This window comes from Panthera leo, chromosome A3, assembly GCF_018350215.1.
Source record: "Panthera leo isolate Ple1 chromosome A3, P.leo_Ple1_pat1.1, whole genome shotgun sequence".
NCBI lineage: Eukaryota > Metazoa > Chordata > Mammalia > Carnivora > Felidae > Panthera > Panthera leo.
The window spans coordinates 29,089,990-29,111,131 of NC_056681.1; the positions used below are offsets into that span (position 1 = coordinate 29,089,990).

A 21,142-nucleotide genomic window follows, 5' to 3' on the forward strand; every position below is an offset into this window, starting at 1 on the left:
TTCGGCTCAGGTCATGATCTCACGGTCCGTGAGTTCGAGCCCCATGTCGGGCACGGTGCTCACAGCTCGGAGCCTGGAGCCTGCTTCAGATTCTGTGTCTCCCTCTCTCTCTCTCTCTCTCTCTTTCTCAAAAATAAACATTAAAAATTTTTTTTAAAAAAAGCTGAAAGCTAAAGAGCTCTTGAACGTTAATCCTCTGAAACTAATTGCCCAGAAGGTGTCCCCCTTTCTGGATGTTGTTAATGGACGAGACATTCCTGGTCTCTACTTTTGAGTTGGAGCCTGAGTTAATGAGCTCGTTACGTTGTTAGAAATTGGAACCATCTTCTGACTGCTTACTAACCAAAGGGCTTCCTGCAAGGGCATGGAGTCTAAAACGGAGCCTTGCAGGAAAGGAGAGGGGAGGCCCAGGGAGTATGGAGGCGGTGGGCTAGAACCAGGGAAGTGGGGCCTGGGCTGAGCTTTGAAAACCAAGTGGCCCGGGAGGGGTGGGACGGAGCTGAGGCCTAGGTTAAGGGAGGCTGAGCCTCACAGGCCCAGGAGAGGGTGGGTGAGGCCAGCCGGCTCTGGCAGCTGCTGACTCACTCTGACCCTGGGGACAAAGCACCGTATCTCAGTGCCAAGTTCCTGAGCTGCACCTCCCTGCCACTCTCTCCAGACCTCCTGGTCGGGCTGGGCTTTGAGCTAATTATGGCCTGTGCAGTGCTTTGAGATGCTCTGTTTTCAGCTGGAGATGACCCTGCTGATTACCACTCCGGTGGCTGTGGCGGGGGTACCTGTGACTCAGGAGATGGGCTGGGCCGTGCAATCTTCCATCTTGGAGGAGGCCCGTCTTGCCTGATTCCACGATTATAGCCCAGGCCTTCCCGGAAGCTGGGCAGAAGAGCACATCCCTCATACGGAGGGGCTGCGGGAGGCTGGGTGAAGATCCTTCTGGGTCCAGACTATCTGTTCTCACCGGTCTTGCCACTCGCGGAGCCCCACAAAGAGAGGGAGCAGGCCTCGCAGCCTCGATGGTTGGGTTAAATGCCTGTCAAAGTTTCCTAAACTTCGAACACTTGAGCCGCTGGAAGTCATTTGTTTCTAACTTTCCCTGTAGGGGAAGGAAGGTGAAGAACCAAGGCCCAGAGAGGTTGAATGGCCTGCCCCTAGTCACCCAGCTGACAAGTGGCAAAGTTGGCCTTATAACTTGGTTTCTCCTTTCTTTCTCTTTTAACTTTTCTGTCATGGAAAAGCCAAGACCTTCGCAAAAGTAGAGGAAAGAGTAAACTGAACTCCCGTGGACCCACCCTCAGCTTCAGTAGTTACTTTACTCAAGGCCAGTCTTGTGTCACTCTGACCCCCTCCTTTACAGATTGTTTGAGGATATCATTTCATTTGTAAAGACTTCAATATGTGTCTCTAAAAGACAATGGAACTCCGGTCTCTTGATTCCTAATCGGGTGCCCTGTTCACATTGCATCTTGCTTGTTACTTCCCCAAGAATCACATCTTAAGTTGAATGAATGAATGAATGAATGAATGAAGTGAATGAATGAAAAGCAATATTCCATCTTTATGCATTCCAAGAAGTTGGCTGCTTCATAGACTTCCAAGTCAGACATCAACGACAGTCCCTGAGTTCTGGCAGGCTGGGGTACTGACTCTGCCTTGCCACTGAAAAGCCGTGGAGCCTCAGTTGGTCATGTGAGTCCGCTCACAGGATTGATAGATGGGTCATGGGCCATCGATCATGGCCCAAAGCACTTTTAAATTGCTAAACTGTTCCGTGCCCCTAGAGGATCGCTATTACAATGATCATCCCCAAATCAGCCAGAAAGACACAGAGAAACCACTTGACCATGTCCCCGGTTTCCTTCCTCATCTCGCCGCCTTGTCCCCTGAACTCTACGCTGATTCATGTGGGGTTTTTCCTGCCCAGGTCAACGGCAATGATGACAACGGTGTGATCTCTGGGAATTGGAGCGGCAGCTACACGGGTGGCCGGGACCCACGGAACTGGAATGGCAGTGTGGAGATCCTCAAGGAGTGGAAAAGGTCTGGCTTCAGGCCAGTCCGATATGGCCAGTGCTGGGTCTTTGCTGGGACCCTCAACACAGGTACTCTGCGTCAGTGGGCCGCAGTAGGGGGCCCCAGGAGGGTCATGTCCACAGCAGCCTGGGTCCTCATACGGCCCCCTTGACTTGCAGTGCTGCGCTCTTTCGGGATTCCCTCCCGGGTGGTCACCAACTTCAACTCGGCTCATGACACAGACCGAAACCTCAGTGTGGACGTGTACTATGACGCCTATGGGAGACCCATGGACAAGGGCAGTGATAGCGTGTGGTGAGTAGTTGACCCTTTCTGAGCACCAGCCCTGAGCGGCTTCTGGGATCCAGCTCCCAACAGGAGCTGGGAGGCAAGTTAACGCATCGACACAAGCTTTAGAATGGAAACGTGGGCGGTGCCGATTAGACGTCTAGGAAGATCCAAAACACCCCTTCCCAGGGTCCTGGGAAGTCTGGCAGTCCACCCCCCTGCCTTCAGATGAAGGCTCTGATACCAGTGAAAACCAATGGCTCACAGGCTGTGCACAATCACCCTGAATTTACAGGGCCCATTAGACCCTCTGTACTTCAGAACGGTAAATGCTGAAACTATTGATTTTCCGTTGATAAATATAAATTTACCTTATTTCAGGCGACTCGTATGACTTAGGGGCTTTCTTAAAGGAAAGCAACACATTTTCTCTTATGCATATGTACTTTTCGTGTACCTGGATCGATACGATACAAAGCTAGTTTATTCTGGATTCCAGCTGAACATAAGAAGCTTGGTATGTAATTGAACATATACATTTCTAACCGTATATATGGCATGTGCACACACATACACATGTAATGTATAATAGATGGCCCCCAGAGGCAGGCTATATAAAACTTATAGACATAGACCTATGACTTCATATGGCAATATATATACATGCAATAAATATTATTACAGCTATCTGAGATTGTGCAGTAAGCCAAGTTATTACCAAATGGCAACTGAAAATAATTATGTCTATATCTGTACATACACGTAGATATCTCTGTGCCGATATATGCAAAGAACTACAGGCCTATGTCGATAATCTACTGTTTTAATCCATTTCAAAGGCTATCCCTCCCCCCCATACACACCATCCCTCACATGCATGCATATGGCTAGATAACCTGATGCCATCTATTTCCAGACGTTCAATTCTGAGACAGTCTTATAAAATATTCCCTGTTACTTAATATTCTCAGAAGAGGGAGGTCCAGCTTTTCTGAAATGCTCTTAGTGTAACCGATTTAATGAGTCAAAGGGGACTAAATACTAATGGGAAAAGTTGTTCAGACAAATCAACAACAACCCCCACACCAACAATGGAACTGGGTGATATCAATATCCCCTCGCCTCGGAAGGAGAGTAAGGCTTATGTAGCTCACCCAAGGTCACGTGGATTCCAGGGAGTAATGAGGGAGAGAAAGCTCATTTCAGGATGTCCTTTCTTGATCTGTGCACGTACAACTTCCTCTCTAATGGCATTGCTGCTTTAGCAAGATTTTGTTTTCCAGCTTCTCGTAAATGGGTACCTTTTCTTCTCCCTGGTCTCTTCTCCCTGGTTTTCTTCTCCTTTTTGTTGTTGTGTCCAAAATCCCACCGCAACCTGTTTTCATCGCTGGGGCAATGTCATTCCTGGCCTTGGTTTCCTTCACAAGAGTTGATGCTTGGCCCAATACCATTTGGGAGGGGAGGTCCCATTGGGCACAACACTTCTGTGATTGTCCTACATGCTAGGAACCTCAGAGGGACCAGAGAGCTTGAGACTCGGTCCCTCTGCTGCTGTCAAAGACAGGGAAGGGGCAAGCCATTAGTCAAGACCATTTAGCAACACAGGATGGTGTGTGGTATGCCAGGGAAACACATCAGACGGCAAGCACCGTGGGAGCTCGGGAAAGGAGGCCTCAAGGAAGGCTTCCTGAGAACAGAAATGTGGGGCCTTTAAGCTGAATTTGGAATTAGGATCCAGCTCTCGTGGTTATTGGTTCACACTACCACACCACATTAGCTTTATAATTCATTCCAGATGCGACCATCTTAGGACAAGCATGGGCCCCTGGAGGCATTCCAGGGTGTCTCTGCTGTCTTTTTGGGGGGGGGGCTTGTTGGAGGGTATCAGGCCCCAAAAGCTCTGATTCTTGCTGGGGGTCTCCTCACCCCTCACCCCTCACCCTCTCACCCCCCACCAGCTTTTTCTGAAGTTTCTTCAGAGAGCAGTGGCAACCAGGGGTCCCTCCCCACCCCACTCCCTACCGGTTGCAGGTGGGGACTGGTTGATAGAAGGACAGGGAGGCCTGAGTCTTGGTTCCAGCCCCGCTAGCATCTTGCCCGAGGACTTTCGGTAAGCTACATCATCTTTCTGGTTCCACGCTTATCCATCAGTGACATACGAGGGTTGGCTCCCTTAAGACTCTCACCGGCTTTCGTTGTTTCGATTCCCTGCAACTCCGGCTCACCCCACTTTTTGTCTCCCTTCCCAAGGGACCCGTGCTGTCCCTTCTGTGCAGATGCCACCCGGGGGGGGGGGTGGCGGGGAGGGAGAGAAACCACAAGTCGTCCTCCGCCTGGAGGGACTTCGCTAACCTCTTAGTAGAAGGATAGTCTGGGTTTGGACAGAAAAACCTTGATCCGAATCTCTGCGGGTTGCAAATGTTGAAAGCCTGGAGAACCTTGCTCAGATCTGCCTCAGGTAATAAATAGAAGGTAGGGATCAAGTGAGGTGAAATGGCCAATAGTGCCTGATAATGACAGCAGCGACGAATAGCCTGTTGAGCAATCGCTGCTTACCGGACACTTCTCTCGGGGCCCACACGGGGTCTTCAGGAACAATGAGGTAGGGCGGTATCGTCATCACCCCCATTCTGTAGTCAAGGAAACTGAGACACAGAGTCACCCCCCCCCCCCCAGGGCACATAACCAGCAAACGGTGGAGGTGGGATTCGGAACCCAGGCAACTTGGTACCAGAGACATGCCAGAGAACATTGTTATTATTCCTGATTAATGTTACCTTGAGCAATCGAACCCTGCTGACTCTGAGATTTTCCCGGTTTGGCTGGATGCCAAGCAGGGCTGCGGTGAGGTTGGGTGCCGTCCAACCCGTGCAGATGGAGGGGACTGGTTCTTTGATTCACACTTCGGTGGCAGATGGCTCTTCTCTGGGAGACTGAACGCTCTCTCTCGGGGCACCTGGGTGACTCAGTCAGCTAAGTGTCTGACTCTCGATCTCGGCTCAGGTCAGGATCTCGCGGTTCGGTTGGTGAGATCGAGCCCTGAGTCCGGCTCGGCGCTGATAACCAGGGGCCTGCTTGAGATTTTTTCCCTCTCTCTCTGCCCCTCTCCCGCTGGTGCACTGTCTCTCTCTCTCTCTCTCTCTCTGTCTCAAAATTAAAAAATAAACATCTTTTAAAAAGACTAAACGCTATCTCATGGGCTCAGTGAGGGGAAATGGCTTGCCCAAAGTCAAACTGTGAATTCGGGTCCAAGTGAGGGGTGGAACACAGATCCCTGTCAACAGGACTCTCCCGAGTCAGAGAACCTTAGGAGACTGGAAGGATCTTGGGGAGGGACCTGCTGATTCCGTACATGAGAAAACAAAGGCCCAGAGAGAAATAAGAGAGACACTACGGCTTTCTAAATTAAAGTGTATGACTTTACATAGGTTCCTTAACTTTTTTGTGCCTCAGTTTCCCATCTGCAAAACGAAGGGCTAGGCCGGGGGACCTCAGCAATTTCTTCCAGATCTTTCTTCAAATCACATTAACTGCATCCAGTGGGGTAGGTTTTCTTCCAAGCCATGCTGTTCATGCCAGTGGTTCGGCTTAAGAGGGACAGGGTTCTGGAGTATTCGCTTCTCGAGAATCAGGCTCCTCTGGGGGTGGGGGCAGGGAGCTTAGTTTGAGATGCTTCTTTCATTCGGTTCCTTTCCGAGCCACTGTAGAGGAGGCCTGTGGGGCCTTGTTCTGTCACTGAACGCTAAGCAAAAGATTTGGAACAAGTACGGCCAAGGTTATCGTTCCCTTGACATCTCTGGCCTGTTTTCCTTATTCGCCTGACTCGATTCCTCAATTTCTGGAGTCACAGACCTGACTCTACTTGCAGACTTTATATAGCTCTGAGATAGAAGGCACGTGGGGCCCGCCCTGCCCGGTCACAGGGAGGTAGAGTTGCCCAGTTCTGGGGCAGAGCTGTTGGCAACCACACCTCACCCTGTTAGCTGGCTCGTGATGCAATCTCTCCATGGCTACCGGCCTCCACGAACACGCGGCCGCCCCAACGCGCCTCGCTCACACTTGCGGCGAGGAAACCAAGGATCCCAGAATGGCCCGGGCCCCGGAAAACACGATGACGTGCGTCCCCCGTGCCAGGCCCTGCCCGGGGCCCAGGGCCCCAAGAGGAGCGAGACGCAGGCACTGGGCCAGAGGAGCTCGCGGCTGCGTAAGGAGACTGGCAGGTGTGGAGGAGAAAAGCCCAGATAACCGCATCCTGAGCGAGATTCAGAGACAGCCCAGAATGCGGCTGGCACTGGCTCCCCGCATCAGGAAAAGACTTTTTGGAGGAGGTTGTGTCTGGACTGCTTTGAGGACAAATGGGAGTCTACCAGGGGAAGGGAGAGGGCTTTGGGGGTTCCTTTCTAGATGGGGTCTCCTGACCCCATGAATTCAGCAGAAGGCAGATGCCATCTCTAAGGCAATGGTTTATAAACTTCCAAGATTATATTAGAACCGACTTAGGTGGGGGGGTGGGGGTAGATAGGGGAATTTGCATCTTTTAGTAAACGCCTCAGGTAGTTCTAACACCTGCAGTGTGTCCTTTTCTTGAGCCCCCCCCCACCTCCTGAAACCCCTCGAGAGACAGGCACATGCATCCCAAATAATCGTGCGTAAAGTCCTGGCTTCCAAATGCGGGAGGGACCAGGATGTAATCTGTTATCTGCTCTTAAATTCCCGCCCTGCAAATAAATATTAAAATCCAGCAACTTATCAATTTTTGATACAAACCCGCCCTTCCCCTAGGGTTCTCTGCCAGGAAGTAGACGAACGCGAAACTTGGTGTTCCTACTGCTTTCCCATCCCTGTCCCATCCCTTGATCACCTCACACCCCCTGCTTTCTCCCGGGCGAACTCTCACTGATCTTGGAGGCCCGTTCCAAAAGACTTATGGATCTTCCTAGCAATCCTTTCTATGATGACCCTTTTTCCCCCCCAGTTACAGGCAGTTTCAGAATAAAGAAATGCAAGCCATCTGTAGTCCCATTGTTCACATACTTTGAGTAGTTGATCGTTTTCCAGCCCATCTTTCCTCCATCAGTTGTTTATGGAATTGGGATTATACATTTTACGAGGCAGGGTGCAAGACAGAGCGTATCACAGATGCATCCTCCTTTTTTTCCACACCTGGAAACGAACCTCGCTGTTTTGTTTGTTTTCTATTTTATTTGTTTACATTTATTTACTTCTGATAGGAAGAGGGACACAGAGCACTAGTAGGGGAGGGGCAGAGAGAGAGGGAGACACAGAATCCGAAGCAGGCTCCAGGCGCTGAGCTGTCAGCACAGAGCCCGACGCGGGGCTCGAGCTCACGAACTGTGAGATCATGACCTGAGCCGAAGTCGGATGCTCAACCGCCGGAGCCACCCAGGCGCCCCCTGTTTGTTTGTTTTAAAGTCCTGGGCTTTCGCCCAAACATTACATGATGAGCATTTTCCCTGTCTTTAAATAATCTCCAAAATAAGGTTTTGAGTGTGTCAAATTCCACTGTATGGTTGAACCATTATTTCTTTTCCTACCTTTGCTATTACTATAATCCCTATTCCCTAGGTTACCTATCTATTTCCCTGTTATAAATAACACACTAATGGACGTTCTCAGATATAAATCTTGAGCACAATCTGTGATTAGTCCCGTAAGAAAGATTCCTAGACATGGCATGTCCTGGATTAAAGGGAAGGAACATTTTTAAGGCTTCTGACATCTACTACTGTGGCCTTCCAGAAAGATTGTGATGACCTATGGTCACTGCAGTCGTGAATAAGAGCGTTGTTTTTCTTCACTCGTATCCTTGCTTCGTATTATTCTTACTCATCTGTTTATTCACCTCTTATGGCCTTATCCCCTTCTGCCTTGTGTTGGAGCTGACTTTTTATATCTCCCCTCGTTCCTTGCAGGACTAGCACGGTCATGTGGCACCCCATAAGTACTGACGGGGTGCTTCTAACTCCTTCGGTAGCTGCCTAGCATACACAGATTTCCGTCTGGCCCCACAGGAAGCCTCTTCCAAACATGCAACATGAAAACAAATTTTTCCTGATTATAAAATAATAACAAAGAAGTACATAAGTAATGCGCAAAATTACTTCCCAAAGAAAAACACTAATAACATTTTGAGATGGATTCTCCCAGACCCTTTGTCCTGTCCACACATTGGATGTGTGGTGGTTTTCATGACCCAAATAGGATCAAGTTAAACTATTTTATAATTTTTTATATCTTTCTATGTCAATCAATAAAAATTTAAATTTGTTTATGTTTTATTTTATGTTTGAGAGAGAGAGAGAGAGCTGGGGAGAAGCAGAGAGAGAGGGAGACGCAGAATCCAAAGCAGGGTCGAGGCTCTGAGCTGTCAGCACAGAGCCTGATGCAGGGCTCGAACCCACGGACCATGAGATCGTGACCTGAGCTGAAGTCAGGCACTTAACCGACTGAGCCACTCAGGTGCCCCTTTTTCTTTTTTCTTGGCTTTTCTTTTCTTCTCTTCTCTTCTCTTTTCTTTTCTCTTTCTTTTCTTTTTGTTGCATTTTCTTTTCTTAAAATTTTTTAATAAGTAAAAATTTAGAGAGACAGATAGGATCGTGTGGTGGTTAAAAATCAGGGACCATGCACCATTTCTTACTTGATATATTTTAGACGTCTTTCCACGTAAATGCTAGCTTGGTTTTGCTCATTCTTTTGGACGGTTTTCTGATATTCTGGTGCATGGCTGTGCCACAACTTCTCTGGCAATTTCCCTCCTGACGAATTTCTCCTCCATTGTTTTTGCTATTGCAAACAATGCCACGGTGAGCACCTTTCCACGTGTCCCTATGTGAGCCCGTGTGACTTATTTTATAGAAGAAATGCCTAGAAGTGGAATTACCAGCTCAGTGGGTATGTAGATTTTTAAAGGTTTTTCGTACCCATTACCCAATGGCCCTCCATACATGTCACCCCAATTTAAACTCCCACCAGTGAGCTCTGACAGTGCCTGTGTTCTTACATCTGGAAACAGGCATCACACAACCACATGCATCATCCTGGGCCTTTGTCTTTTTCCTTGCATGGGTGTGATGGTATCTCTTTGTCACTTTAATTTTCTTTCCATGGTCATGGGATTAAATGTATGCTAGGGTAATCATATGTTCAGTGATCGTTTGTATTTCTTTTTTTTTTTTAATATGTTTACTTGACAGTTTTTATTTTTTTTTTAATTTTTAAGTTTTTATTTTTTTATTTTTGAGAGAGAGCACATGAGCAGGGGAAGGTCGGGGGTGGGGGAGGGGACAGAGGATCTGAAGCGGGCTCTGCGAGGACAGCAGAGAGCCCGATGTGGGGCTCAAACTCACGAACTGAGATCATGTCCTGAGCTGAAACCGAGTTGGACGCTTAACCAACTGAGCCACCCAGGTGCCCTAATCGTTTGTATTTCTTACCAAAATTGCCTGCTCATTGTCCTTTCTTGGTGTGTTTGACCCGTCCTCTTGTGTTTTTCTTACTGATTTATAAGTACTTTGTAATATTAATTATAGTAAATCTCTGTCTATGTATATGTTACGTATTTTTTCCCTATTTTATTGATCTTTTTTCAACCACTTTTCTCTTTCTTCTTCAGCTTGGACAATTTCCACTGGTCTATCTTCAAGTTTACAGAACTTTTCCTCTGTCCTCTCAATTCCACAAATAAGCTCACCCATTGAATGGTTTAATTTAAGATATTCGTCTTTTTTCCGTTGAGAATTTCCATTTGGTTCTTTTTTTTTTTTCTTTCAAATAGTTTCTCTTGCTCGGCTAAAAGTTCTCTTTTCACTTGTTATTGCCATATTTCCCCGTATTTCACTGAGCCTCGTTCCGAGAGCTGCTTTAAAGTCCTTGTCCAATAATTCCCACATCTATATTGGTTTAAGGTTACTCTCTGTTGTTGCCTTTTCCCTTGAAGAATGGGTCATGTTTTTCTGGTTCTTCCTATGTTGAGTCATCTGGGACTGTAACCCCGGGCATTGAGATGTCTGGATTCTGTTATTTTATTTCAGCAGCCTGCCTGGGCTGGGTCCAAACTGCAAACCTCATCTCACCCTATGGGAGGAAACAACTCGAATCTCAGCTCACTTCTTTTATCTTTAGCCGACTGCTTGCTGTCTGCTGTATACATGCATGGGTCAGAGTCGCCCAGAGGCTTGGGCAGAGTTTATATACAAATCTGGGATTTTCTTTCTCTGACTCCTTCCCTCCAGGGCTTCCCCCTCACTGTCTAGTGGCCCTGGTTGACCCAGGCTGTTTCTTGGCTCCTCAGGTCAGAAACATGTGGGCTACCCGTTGAAGTTTTTACTGCCCCGCACCTCGCCCCAGATGTGGTCTGACTTAGGGCAAAGTCACCAAAAGTCCAATTTGCCCCACGCTGGCTCCTTCCTCCAAGTTCAGACTCCTTTCCAAAATCCTTCTGTTTTGTTCACGCTCAGGTAGTTGTCTAGTTTTTTTGGTTTTTATTTTCTTTTTGTTTTTTTTGGGGGGGGGGCTTGTTTTGTTTTGCTTTCCTTTTCCGAGTTTATTGTTACCTGCGGAAGGGACCACGTACAAGGAGCTTCCTCTTCCATACGGGAAATGGAACTACACTTTGCTTGCTTGGCTGGTATATGCAAGTTTAATATCCTTGCCTAGTCAAATGTATCGATCTTTTTCCTTTATGGTTTCTGAGTGGGCACTCGGCTTCAAACTCTCTCCACCTCACGAGTATAAAACGCTGTGTTTCCAAGTCGAATGGAAGTTGGATTCGTGTCCGATGTGCAGTTTCTTCTAGTTGGATCAAAGCTGCCAAAGCCAAGGCTAATGTAGTTGCAGTGGGCGTAGAGAGGACAGGAGAGGGCAGAACCACCAGGTGGGATGACGGAGACATCGGCTAATTGGCTATCCCTGGAGACGCGACGGAGCCCCGCAGATTGGGAGACGAGGTGACGCGGTTGACGAAGAACATCTTTGTGCTGGCGTGTGTCATTCTTCAGCCAGACCTCAGCCCAGAAGCACGTGGCTCTTAGCCAGACCTGTCACTCTTGCTGCAGCCCCATTTATTTTCAGCTGGCGTGAGATACAGACGTGTTTCCCAGCAGGACGCGCAGGAAAAAAAGCTGTGTGGGTTTCCCTGCTTGGATGCTCGCTCCCACCTGGGGCCATTCTGCTCCTCAGAAAGGCAGTAGAGCATCGTGGTCGAGGACCCAGGTTTGGGGGTTAGGGGTGCCTGGATCCAAACTGTGACCGTACTGTTGGAAGCTGCTTAACTTCCCTGAGCCTCAGTTTCTCCTTCTTATGAGATCGGCATGAAGGCGCTGTTTCCTAGCGCTGTGAGGACTTAGGTGCTCGGTGAGGTTTAGCACAGTAGCTGGCACAGGGGAAACTCGCTCGGTGACTAAGGGGCGCCGCACTGTCAGGCAGAGGTGTGGTATTTTGCCGCCTCCTGCTTCGTGGCCTTTGGCCAGCTCTGCAATCTGTGGTTCTGTCCGCAGGAATTTCCACGTCTGGAACGAAGGCTGGTTTGTGCGGACTGACCTGGGCCCCTCGTACAGTGGATGGCAGGTCCTGGACGCCACCCCCCAGGAGAGGAGCCAAGGTAACCCTCCAGCAGCCCTGCTTACCGCCCCCTCCTCTGGGTTTCACCCTATGTCCCGGCCTCTCAATTCTGTGCAGCAGTGGACGCGGCTCAGGAAAGCCACCCGAGGGCTCGATGGAAGGAAAGGAAGGCTCGATGTCAGGAAGGCTCGATGGAACGAAGACAAAATATTTTCAGCATAGATTTCCCATCCTAATTTTCCTTGGCTCAGGCTGCTACTTGGACGAGTGGCTTCGCCCACGTGACTGTTGTCACTGCTGTGGAGGCCCTGGCACGTGCCAGGCGACAAGGGGAAGACGCCACGCTCTGCCAACAAGGATTTCCCCACACTGCCTCGAGGAGCCTGTCCCTCCCAGCACAGAAACCTTCCGGTCCCCTGTTGCCCAGGGATTTCGCCCAGAGTCCCCCGCTCAGCTGGAGACCTCCGTGATCAGGGCCCCCAGCACCTCTGTCCCCTCCACGGTGCCCCTCTGCCAAGCCAAGCTCTCCTCATGCAGGCTGGCCCCCTCCCTGTCCCGGTGCCCAGGGCTTCGGCTCCCACTTCCGGCCTCTCCCTTTGCGGCTTGGGCCCCAGACTCTCCAGGAAGTCTTCTTCTTCCCGCTTGTGACCCGCGGGCCGTGTGTCGCGGGCTACGTTCATGTTGAATGTCACATGAAACTGTATCCTGTGTATCCACATCTACACCTGTCTCTACCTGTCTGATCCACCTCGGCCAAGTGCGGGAGGCGCGAGGGGACAGGCAGGGCTTGGGAGCTCAGAGGAGCAAGACCCCTGCGGGCTGGGTTTAGGCTATTCTTCTGGGAATAGGGGGTGAGGATTTGGGAAGGTAGAAAAGGGCACAAGACGGCAAGATTTTCCTCTTTAGGAGACAGCCCCCCGGGGCGGCCAGCGGGTTGCGGGACTGGCCAGTCTTCCGGAGAAGTGCCGTCTGAGTGGGGTGTCACCACGGCAGATAACAGCACCCCCGGGAGGGCCCGTGCCCAGGGCCAAAGGAGTGGGGCAGGCGGCCGGGGCCAAAGGAGTCTCAGAGGGTAGAGGCAGAGAAGCTGCGTCGCCGTGGGCGGCCTCCCCGGGGTGAGCTCTCGCCCGCCTGGCCTGGCTTTGGCACGCATCCAATCTCTACGCCTGGGCCACCAGGGGTGTTCCAGTGCGGCCCCGCTTCGGTGACCGCCGTGCGAGAGGGTGACGTGAACCTGGACTTCGACATGCCCTTCGTCTTCGCGGAGGTGAACGCCGACCGCATCACCTGGATCCACGACGTCCGCAACAACACCCAGAAGCAGAATTCCACGGACACCCGCAGCATCGGCAGGTACATCAGCACCAAGGCGGTGGGCAGCAACTCTCGCATGGACATCACGGAGAAGTACAAGTATCCAGAAGGTAGGAAGGGGGCACGGCCCCTGGGGGCTGCGCCGCCCAGGGCTGGGCGGTGGGAAGACGGCTTTGAGGGAGGAGGAGGGAGAGAATTCCTCCTCCTCCTCCTGTGCTCTCAGCCCGTTCGGCCTGAATGGGAGGACTGCTCCCTGGCGCCTAACGCCCAGTTCCTCCGACTGTTTCCAGTGGGGACGGAACCATCACAGGCAGACGCGGCGCCCGTGGAATGTTGCCGCGGGGCCTGGCAGCTGGCAGTGCGGCTCCTCTCCGGCCGGGACCCTTTCCCACAACTGGGGTGATAGCCCTGCGATGGGACATCACGGGGAGAAACACGACTCCCGTGGGAGGCTGCCCGGGGGCTTTAGGAGAAATTGCTAGCCTAAAAGAAACACAGGCAGGAAACACTCTCCGGACTCCGAAATGGGCAAAGCCCCCGAAGATGTGGGTCTCTGCCTTGGTGCTCCCCTAAAGGGACCCAGAGCACGCCCTGGAGTGAAGCCCAAAACTCTCACAAATGCTGGCTGTTGATGTCGGCTGCAGCTCACAAAAGAGGAAAGCTGAGCACGGGAGACGGGGTCTGATTCCAAGTCTGGTGGTGGAGGGCAGGGAACCTGCCCGGGTAGTGGTATTTATGGGCATTTGGAAGCATAGGCCTAGGGTAATGAGATCGGTAGCCTCAGTTTGGTCCCCAAGGTGCCTCTGCAGGCCATCCCCAGGGCTGGGACCAGACAGCCCTTCTCTCAGTCAATAAACATGGACTGAGACCCAGCTGGTGCCCGCTGCGTGATCGGCTCCGGGGAGGCAATGAGCGACACAGCGGATGGGGGCCCTGCCCTCCCTGAGCTCACAGGCCAGGGGGAAGGGAGATGTCGAAGAATTTTCAACACTGTCATGATGTAGAAACAAGGGTAGGGGCCGGGGGGCAGGAGGTCAGTTCCCGTCATACACCTATAACCAGGAGACCTCACGCAGGAGTCTTAGGATCTCCGATCCCTGGCTCCCTCCCAGGTAACATGAGAACAGCAATGCCTGTCTTCAGTAGGATTTAAATGAGCTTGTGCAGGGGCGCCTGGGTGGCTCCGTCGGTTGAGCGCCCGACTTCGGCTCAGGTCACGATCTCGTGGTTTGTGAGTCCGAGCCCCGCGTCAGGCTCTGTGCTGACAGCTCAGAGCCTGGAGCCTGCTTCGGATTCTGTGTCTCCTCCTCTCTCTGCCCCTCCCCTGCTCATGCTCTGTCTCTCTGTCTCCCAATAATAAATAAACGTTAAAAAATAAATAAATGAGTAAATGAGCTTGTGCACAGGAAGGGCCAAGAGCAGTGCCTGGCACAGTGAGGATGTATTAAATAGTGGTGATTTTTATCAACTTGGACTTCTGTCGCTGCACTGAAATGATGACCTCCCAAGGTGCCTTTTGAAGTGTACTGCTTCCTTGGACATATATCCTGTGGATTTCCTTACCTTGCTGTCACCCCTTGATTCTGCTTACTGAGGGGCTCTGCCTGTCCCAGCCAAACCTCCTCACCAATGGAGAAGGGCTGGGCCGTGGCCAGGTTGGGGTGAGTCCATGCAGGACAGTGCCCCAGCCTCTGCGTGACAGCAGAGCTGATGACTGTTGTCCCCGGTTCTCCTTACCTAATGATGCCCGCCGGCCTGTCTCCGAGGGCCCCGGGGAGGAAAAGCTCATAAAATGGGTTGCTAAGCATTTGCACAACGTCAACACCAAGGGAGAAGACAGTAGCAGGAAGCTGAGTCTTGAGTAAGCTCAGCAGGTGACCTATATAGGTATCTGGGCTCTGCGCCTCGTTGTGCAAACACGCCTGCTTTGAGGTCCTGGGGACAGAAGGCTCAGCTCCCTGCACAGACACCAGCCCTGGGTGTGGACTTACAACTCTGCTAGAAGATGGGAAGGCACCAGAAAGAACCCAGCCCACCAGGAGCTTTCAGCTTGGGTAATCTGGCTGCCTGTCTCCTTTTCAGTAGGATGTTCAGGGGGAACCTTGGACTATGGGTATAGACACGTGGGGACTGGCCCTCTTCTCTGCTTCTAACCCCATGATTAGACCAGTTGCTTGGATCGGTCGTGTCTTCTCTTAAGGCCTTCCTTTTAACACGATGGCCTTGGATGGGTTGGCCTCTGAGATCTCAGCCAGTTGTTACATGTCACTTACGGGAAAGGCCTCGCTAAGTTGTAAAGTGCTTACGATAAGTCATCTGGTGTCTTAAAAATGTCACAAGTTGGTTGGGGAAGACGGGGGCCGTTAAGTATGGTCTGCAGATACAAACATGGGAATCCTTCCTTGTGTATGTCTGCCCACATTCCTGGAGGGTCAGTGCACCTTCTCCTTGATCTTGGGTCTATCTTCAGGTCAAGGCAGGGAGCCTTATGTGAACTGTGTGGCCACCATTGGCCCAGAGGCGTGGAGGTGGCTACTCACCTTAATGCCCAAGAGCCACGACCTTGAGGGTCACCATGACCATTCTCCAGGGGACATCTCTACCGTCACATTTAGCAGTGTTCACAATCTGAGTCGGAGTCAGAAAATCCATCCTTGGGGTTTTAAAACCTGAACTCTCTCGACAATTTAAACCAGTCATAATGCGGGACCAAATCAACCACGGGAAGTTCTTTTTTGACACGGACAGAAGTGCCACTCTTTGACCCCAAAGTACCTCTAGAAACAAAGCAGAATAACACGGTGAAGTGGTTTGGAAAAAAAAAAAAATTTTTTTTAATGAAGCCAATTCTAAATCATAACCTTTTTTCCCCACTTTTTGCTTATGAACTCACTCTAACCTTTTTTTACTCCGTTTTTGTTACTTTTTCTGTTTTAAAAGCTCCTTTCTTCATTTTGAGTGAGAGAGCGCGAGAGCGAGCGTGAGAGGGGAAGGGGCAGAGAGAGAGGATCCCAAGCAGGCTCTGTGCTGTCCTTGCAGAGCCTGGCGTGTGGCTCGAACTCACGAGCCTTGAGATCATGACCTGAGCCAAAATCAAGAGTCGGACGCTTAACCAACTGAGCCACACGAATGTCCCCGTCACTTATTTTTAAAGTACCTGCTTGTTCTCGCCAGGGACCTTTTATCCAAACATAAATAAATAAAACAAAGAAAAGGGGCACGAAATCTACACTGATTAAGCTGAGCAAAATATCAAGCCAGATGGTAACTTGGTGCAGGTGTCGCTAAAGCTTTCCCCACTGAATGGGAAAGCGCCACAGACTGGTGGGTCTGTGAGCCTCGCGTTAAGGAGGATGAAATGGAGGCCCCGAGAGCGTGGCCACTTGCTTCGATGAGAATCGTGGCTCAGTGGGCAAAGCCAACTAGTCCCAGGCTGCCTTTCCAGGTAGAGCGCTGTCCTTTGTCCAGGCTCCACCCCCTCCCTGAGATGTTTCCCTCTTTTCCAACCACACAGGTTCAAGCCAGGAGAGACAAGTGTTTGAGAAGGCTTTGGGGAAACTTAAACCCCGCATGGCTTTTGGTGCGACGTCTGCGAGACACTTGGAAAGAGGGGGGAGGGAGCCCAGCATCTCTGGGAAGTTCAAGGTCACCGGCATCCTGGAGGTGGGCAAAGAAGTCAACATGGCCCTGATACTCAAAAACCTGACGAGCGACATGAAGACGGTGACCGTGAACATGACGGCCTGGACCATCGTCTACAACGGCACACTGGTACACGAAGTGTGGAAGGACTCTGTCACAATATCCCTGGATCCCGAAGAAGGTAACTCGCCCTGTGGTTTGTGGGGACGCCATGCATCCAAGGCGGCTCATGTTCTTTTGGGGTTGGAGGGTTCCTGTTGGAACGGATTCAGCTGACTAAGAGAGGAGCAGCCCATGGTTGCTGTGGTTAAGCCTTGGGTTTTGAAGTTTTGAAAGCTGTCACAGTGAGAACAGTGCAGGTCAGGGCGGTGCCAACCCAGATCCTTCTACACCCCTGGGGGGAGGAAGGAAGGAGGCTCTGGCAGTTAATAGCCACACCGCGACGTCCCTTGCAGGTACACGCACTTCGCTCAGCGTGCAGAGAGCTTCTTCACATCCTCTCTCATTTGATCTTCTGAAACGGGCAGATTTCAGTATCCCCTTTCCCAGAGGCAGAAACTGAGGCTTGCAGACATTGTGACCTTGCTTTAAGAGCTTACGCGTCACAGCTAGCGGCAGTACGGGGGTCTCAGCCCTGGGCGTCCTGATGCTAAATCCAGGCCCACCCCCCATTTTCTAGATTATATGTCTGCCTACCCCTCCCACACGCCTCACCCCCACCCCCACCCCAGCGCACCCCACCACCACCCCACAACGAACCACTTTTCAGATTTGCCCCCGGACGGGTCGCAATACAGAGCAGGGTCTCAAACCCTTGTCCAATGTTCCTTCCCACACCGCAGCCAGGGGGGAAGCTTCCCGATTTCCCTCGGCAGTGATGGGTGTTCTTGGAGGCCAGAGAATCTGGGAGGAGCAGAAACTCCCCGGTCCTGGGTAGCGCAGATGGGAAAGGAGCGAGGCGGGGCAGAAAAAGGCCCGGCGCTCTGAGAGGATTAGAAGGCAGGCGTGCCCACGTTGGCAAAATCCGCCAAGCTGTTATGAAAAGTTGGGACTTACAAAGCAGATTAACAAGGGTGGGGTGGCTATTTGCTTCCCATAATAAAAACTGATTAATTATACAGCCCGTCTTGAAAGAAGAGCTCTGTCTATAAGGACACTGAGAGGTGTTACACCTGTCAGGAGGCTGCAGCCCTAGCAACCTGTCTTCTGGCAGAATTTCAGCAGAAATCTTCCCCCCTCCAGAAGCAACCGCCGGGCTGCTGTCTCCCTTCAAGGCTCTAGGGGAGAGCTATTTTTGTGGACCAAAAAGAATTCACATGAGAGAAAGGGTTGAAACAACCACAACTCTGCACATCCATCTGTACAGTCGAGGCAGGCCTCGTACATTCCTCCAGTGCGAACAGCCGAGGCAGCTTCCCTCTCAAAGGGCATAGGGGTGCCGGGGCACCCCGGGCCACCCAGTGTGACCCCTGGGAGAGAGGTGGGAATGGCCTGGACCACAGAGGAGGGAGAGGGGCCCTGAGACTTGGGAAAAGCCAGGTGAATGGACAGAAGCTGGGGGAGGCATTTCTAGCCGAAGGAACCTTGTGGTTTGGCCACCATGTGTCTGTGTGGTCAAAGGAACAATGACAATCACTAAGGGCTCTTTCAAGGGGGAGGTGAGTTGGGCTCAGGGATGCAGGGCCAGACGGACGCATCGGAACGTGATTTCTTTTCTTTTCTGTTTAATTTATCGTCAAGTTAGCTAACGTGCAGGGTATGCAGTGTGCCCTTGGCTTTAGGAGTGGATTCCCATGATTCATCACTTCCATACAACACCCAGTGCCCATCCCAACAAGCGCCCTCCTCAATGCCCATCCCCCATTCCCCCCCCCCCCCCCACCAACCCTCACTTTGCTCTCTGTGTTTGAGAGTCTCTTATGGTTTGCCTTCCTCTCTGTTTTTACCTCATTTTTCCTATCCTTTCCCCCTTATGATCATCTGTTCGTTTCTGAGCCAGCAAGGAGCTTTGTGAAGTGGCATGGGAGAGGAGGAACATGATTTTGGAGGGGGTGGGTGGGGGGAGCGCTTCCAAAGCCGTGTCCGCCTGGTGTGTGGGCCGGGGGGACTCGGAAGCAGGAGAGACCAGCGGTGGCGAGGTGGCTCGGGGACCTGTCGCAATAGAATCCCAGGCTATTCGATTTCTTCAGCCGATCCCTGGCTTCCCTTCCTAGTTAAGATTTTGTTGTCATCGCCATTGTCGTCATCGTTAGGCAATCGGCTAACATTTGTATTCTTCCCTGCCCTCTGACATGTTCCAGGAAGGGAAGTGTCTCCAGCCCATCCAACCCATCCTCCTGGGAAGCTGCCCAGCCAGCCGGAGTCCTGGTCTCTCCCCAGCCTCGGCTCTAGAGGCTGCACAGAACAGGGGCCTGTTTCCCACCGGGCCCAGCAGGGAGGGCTCAGTCAAGCCCCGGGCTGCAGACATTCCCTGCCAGCTCCCGAAGCCTTGGCTTGGTATCATCAGCTCTGAAGGTTCCAGAAGTCCACCCCACTCTCTCTCACTCTGCCCTCCCCGGCTTCTCCTTCCAGAAATAAAGCATCCCGTGAAGATTACATACGCTCAGTACGAGAAGTACCTAAAGGCAGACAACATGATCCGGACCACCGCCGTGTGCCAGGTCTCCGACGAGGCAGAGGTGGTGGTAGAAAGGGACATCATCCTGGACAACCCCAGCCTGACCCTGGAGGTAAGGGGGGCGGTGAATGGGCGCCTCCCCAGCCAGCCCAGCCCTACCAATACCCCCAAACCGCAAAGCAGCTCCTTCCCCGCTGAGAGGGTCAGGGACCTAGGTCCAGCCTCCGCCAAGTGGATGGCCCAGCGTTCCCGCTCAGACCGGAATCCTTGTTTCTGGTAATAAACAAACACATTTGCCCCTGGGCTTCTTCGGATCAGGTTCCAGATGCACTGGGGGCATCAGCTGAGAAGCCGCTGGAGGGGTTCCTCAGCTCTGAGCACCTGCTGTGTTCCGGGCGGGGCCAGGCTCGAGAATCACAGAGACTCACAAGGGGTGGGTCTAGCCCACAGCCTAGCTGCTGGCCACGCTTGCAGAGCATCGTCTAGACTGTGCTTCAGAGTGGGCAGTGGTCCCCCACCTCAGAAGGGCAGCCCCTGTCCTGGCCAGGGAGTTTAGGGGAAAACAGAGAGGGGCAGCCGTTCAGCCCTTGGGCCTGACCTTGTACCCAGGCCCCACCAATTTCCCAGCAGCCACCCTGAGTTAAGTCCCTTGATCTCTGTGGCTCCATTGCTCTAACTCTGTCATCGCGATAATAAAATACCTCCCTTGCAGGGGCCATTTCCCCAGACGAGCGTTTCCTGACGCGTCCCCTCCCTGCCCCGCCAAATAAGGCTCGGTCTCCAGTTATAGGTCCCTGAGAGCCCTCTGTGCTCTTACTTTATGGCATCTGTTCTAGTTGAAGTTATACCTGTATTTGTGCACTTTGACCTTGGCTCCATTCTCCTACCCGTCTGTAAACTCCACCCGGGGAGGCGCTGTCCCTGCTCTGGGCCCATCACTGGCTCCCCTGCTGCCACATCTTAGAAGCTAATCAGATTTTGTAAAATAGTCATGAGCAGAGCAGGGCACTTGGCTTCCGGCTTGCCTTCTTCCCCACCCGCGCGTCCTCGTCATCAGCTGGTGCTTGTCCCCTGTGTGCCAAAGCCTCTCCTGCTTCCCAAGGCATTTCCAAGAACCACGCATCCTCTCCATGGACGTGATGGACAGCTGAAGCTGGGAGGGGACGCTGGGTAGCAGCTGGTTCAGTTATGAAAACATTGTGTTAAAATGATCAGTGTTTAAGTGAAGGTAATTTTCCCCCCATTATACTCCTTTATCCAGTATCATCAAATATTCTTATAGCTTTATCTTTTTTTTTTTAATTTTTTAATGTATTTATTTTTTTCACTTTTAAAGCTCATTTATTTTTGAGAGACAGAGAGGCAGAGCATGAGCAGGGGAGAGGCAGAGAGAGAAAGAGAGAGAAACAGAATCAGAAGCAGGCTCCAGGCTCTGGGCCGTCAGCACAGAGCTCAACGCAGGGCTCGAACTTAAGAACCGTGAGATCATGACCTGAGCCAAAGTCAGACACTCAACCACCGGAGCCACCCAGGCGCCCCTGTAGCTTTATCATTTCTCTTTTATTCAACACTGTTGTGCAACACTGTTGCTTTTGGATTTCCATATCGAGTGGCCTTTGTCTTTGAAGAGACTATAATATCTTTAGAAAGGAGATCAGAATACAAATAGGCTGGAAATGTGCCACCAAGAAC

At 51.5% G+C, this 21,142-nt stretch overlaps 1 protein-coding gene across 1 annotated transcript in view; it reads left to right on the forward strand.

The window, feature by feature from the left end:
* Positions 1 to 21,142, forward strand: part of TGM3 (transglutaminase 3) — a 38,354-nt gene that overhangs the window by 14,886 nt on the left and 2,326 nt on the right. Inside the window, exons 6-11 of the mRNA XM_042930313.1 lie at positions 1,922 to 2,099; positions 2,190 to 2,325; positions 11,814 to 11,917; positions 13,056 to 13,301; positions 16,706 to 17,014; positions 19,405 to 19,562. Of these exons, the coding sequence (XP_042786247.1) occupies positions 1,922 to 2,099; positions 2,190 to 2,325; positions 11,814 to 11,917; positions 13,056 to 13,301; positions 16,706 to 17,014; positions 19,405 to 19,562 (1,131 nt within the window). The remainder of the gene's footprint in view (positions 1 to 1,921; positions 2,100 to 2,189; positions 2,326 to 11,813; positions 11,918 to 13,055; positions 13,302 to 16,705; positions 17,015 to 19,404; positions 19,563 to 21,142) is intronic.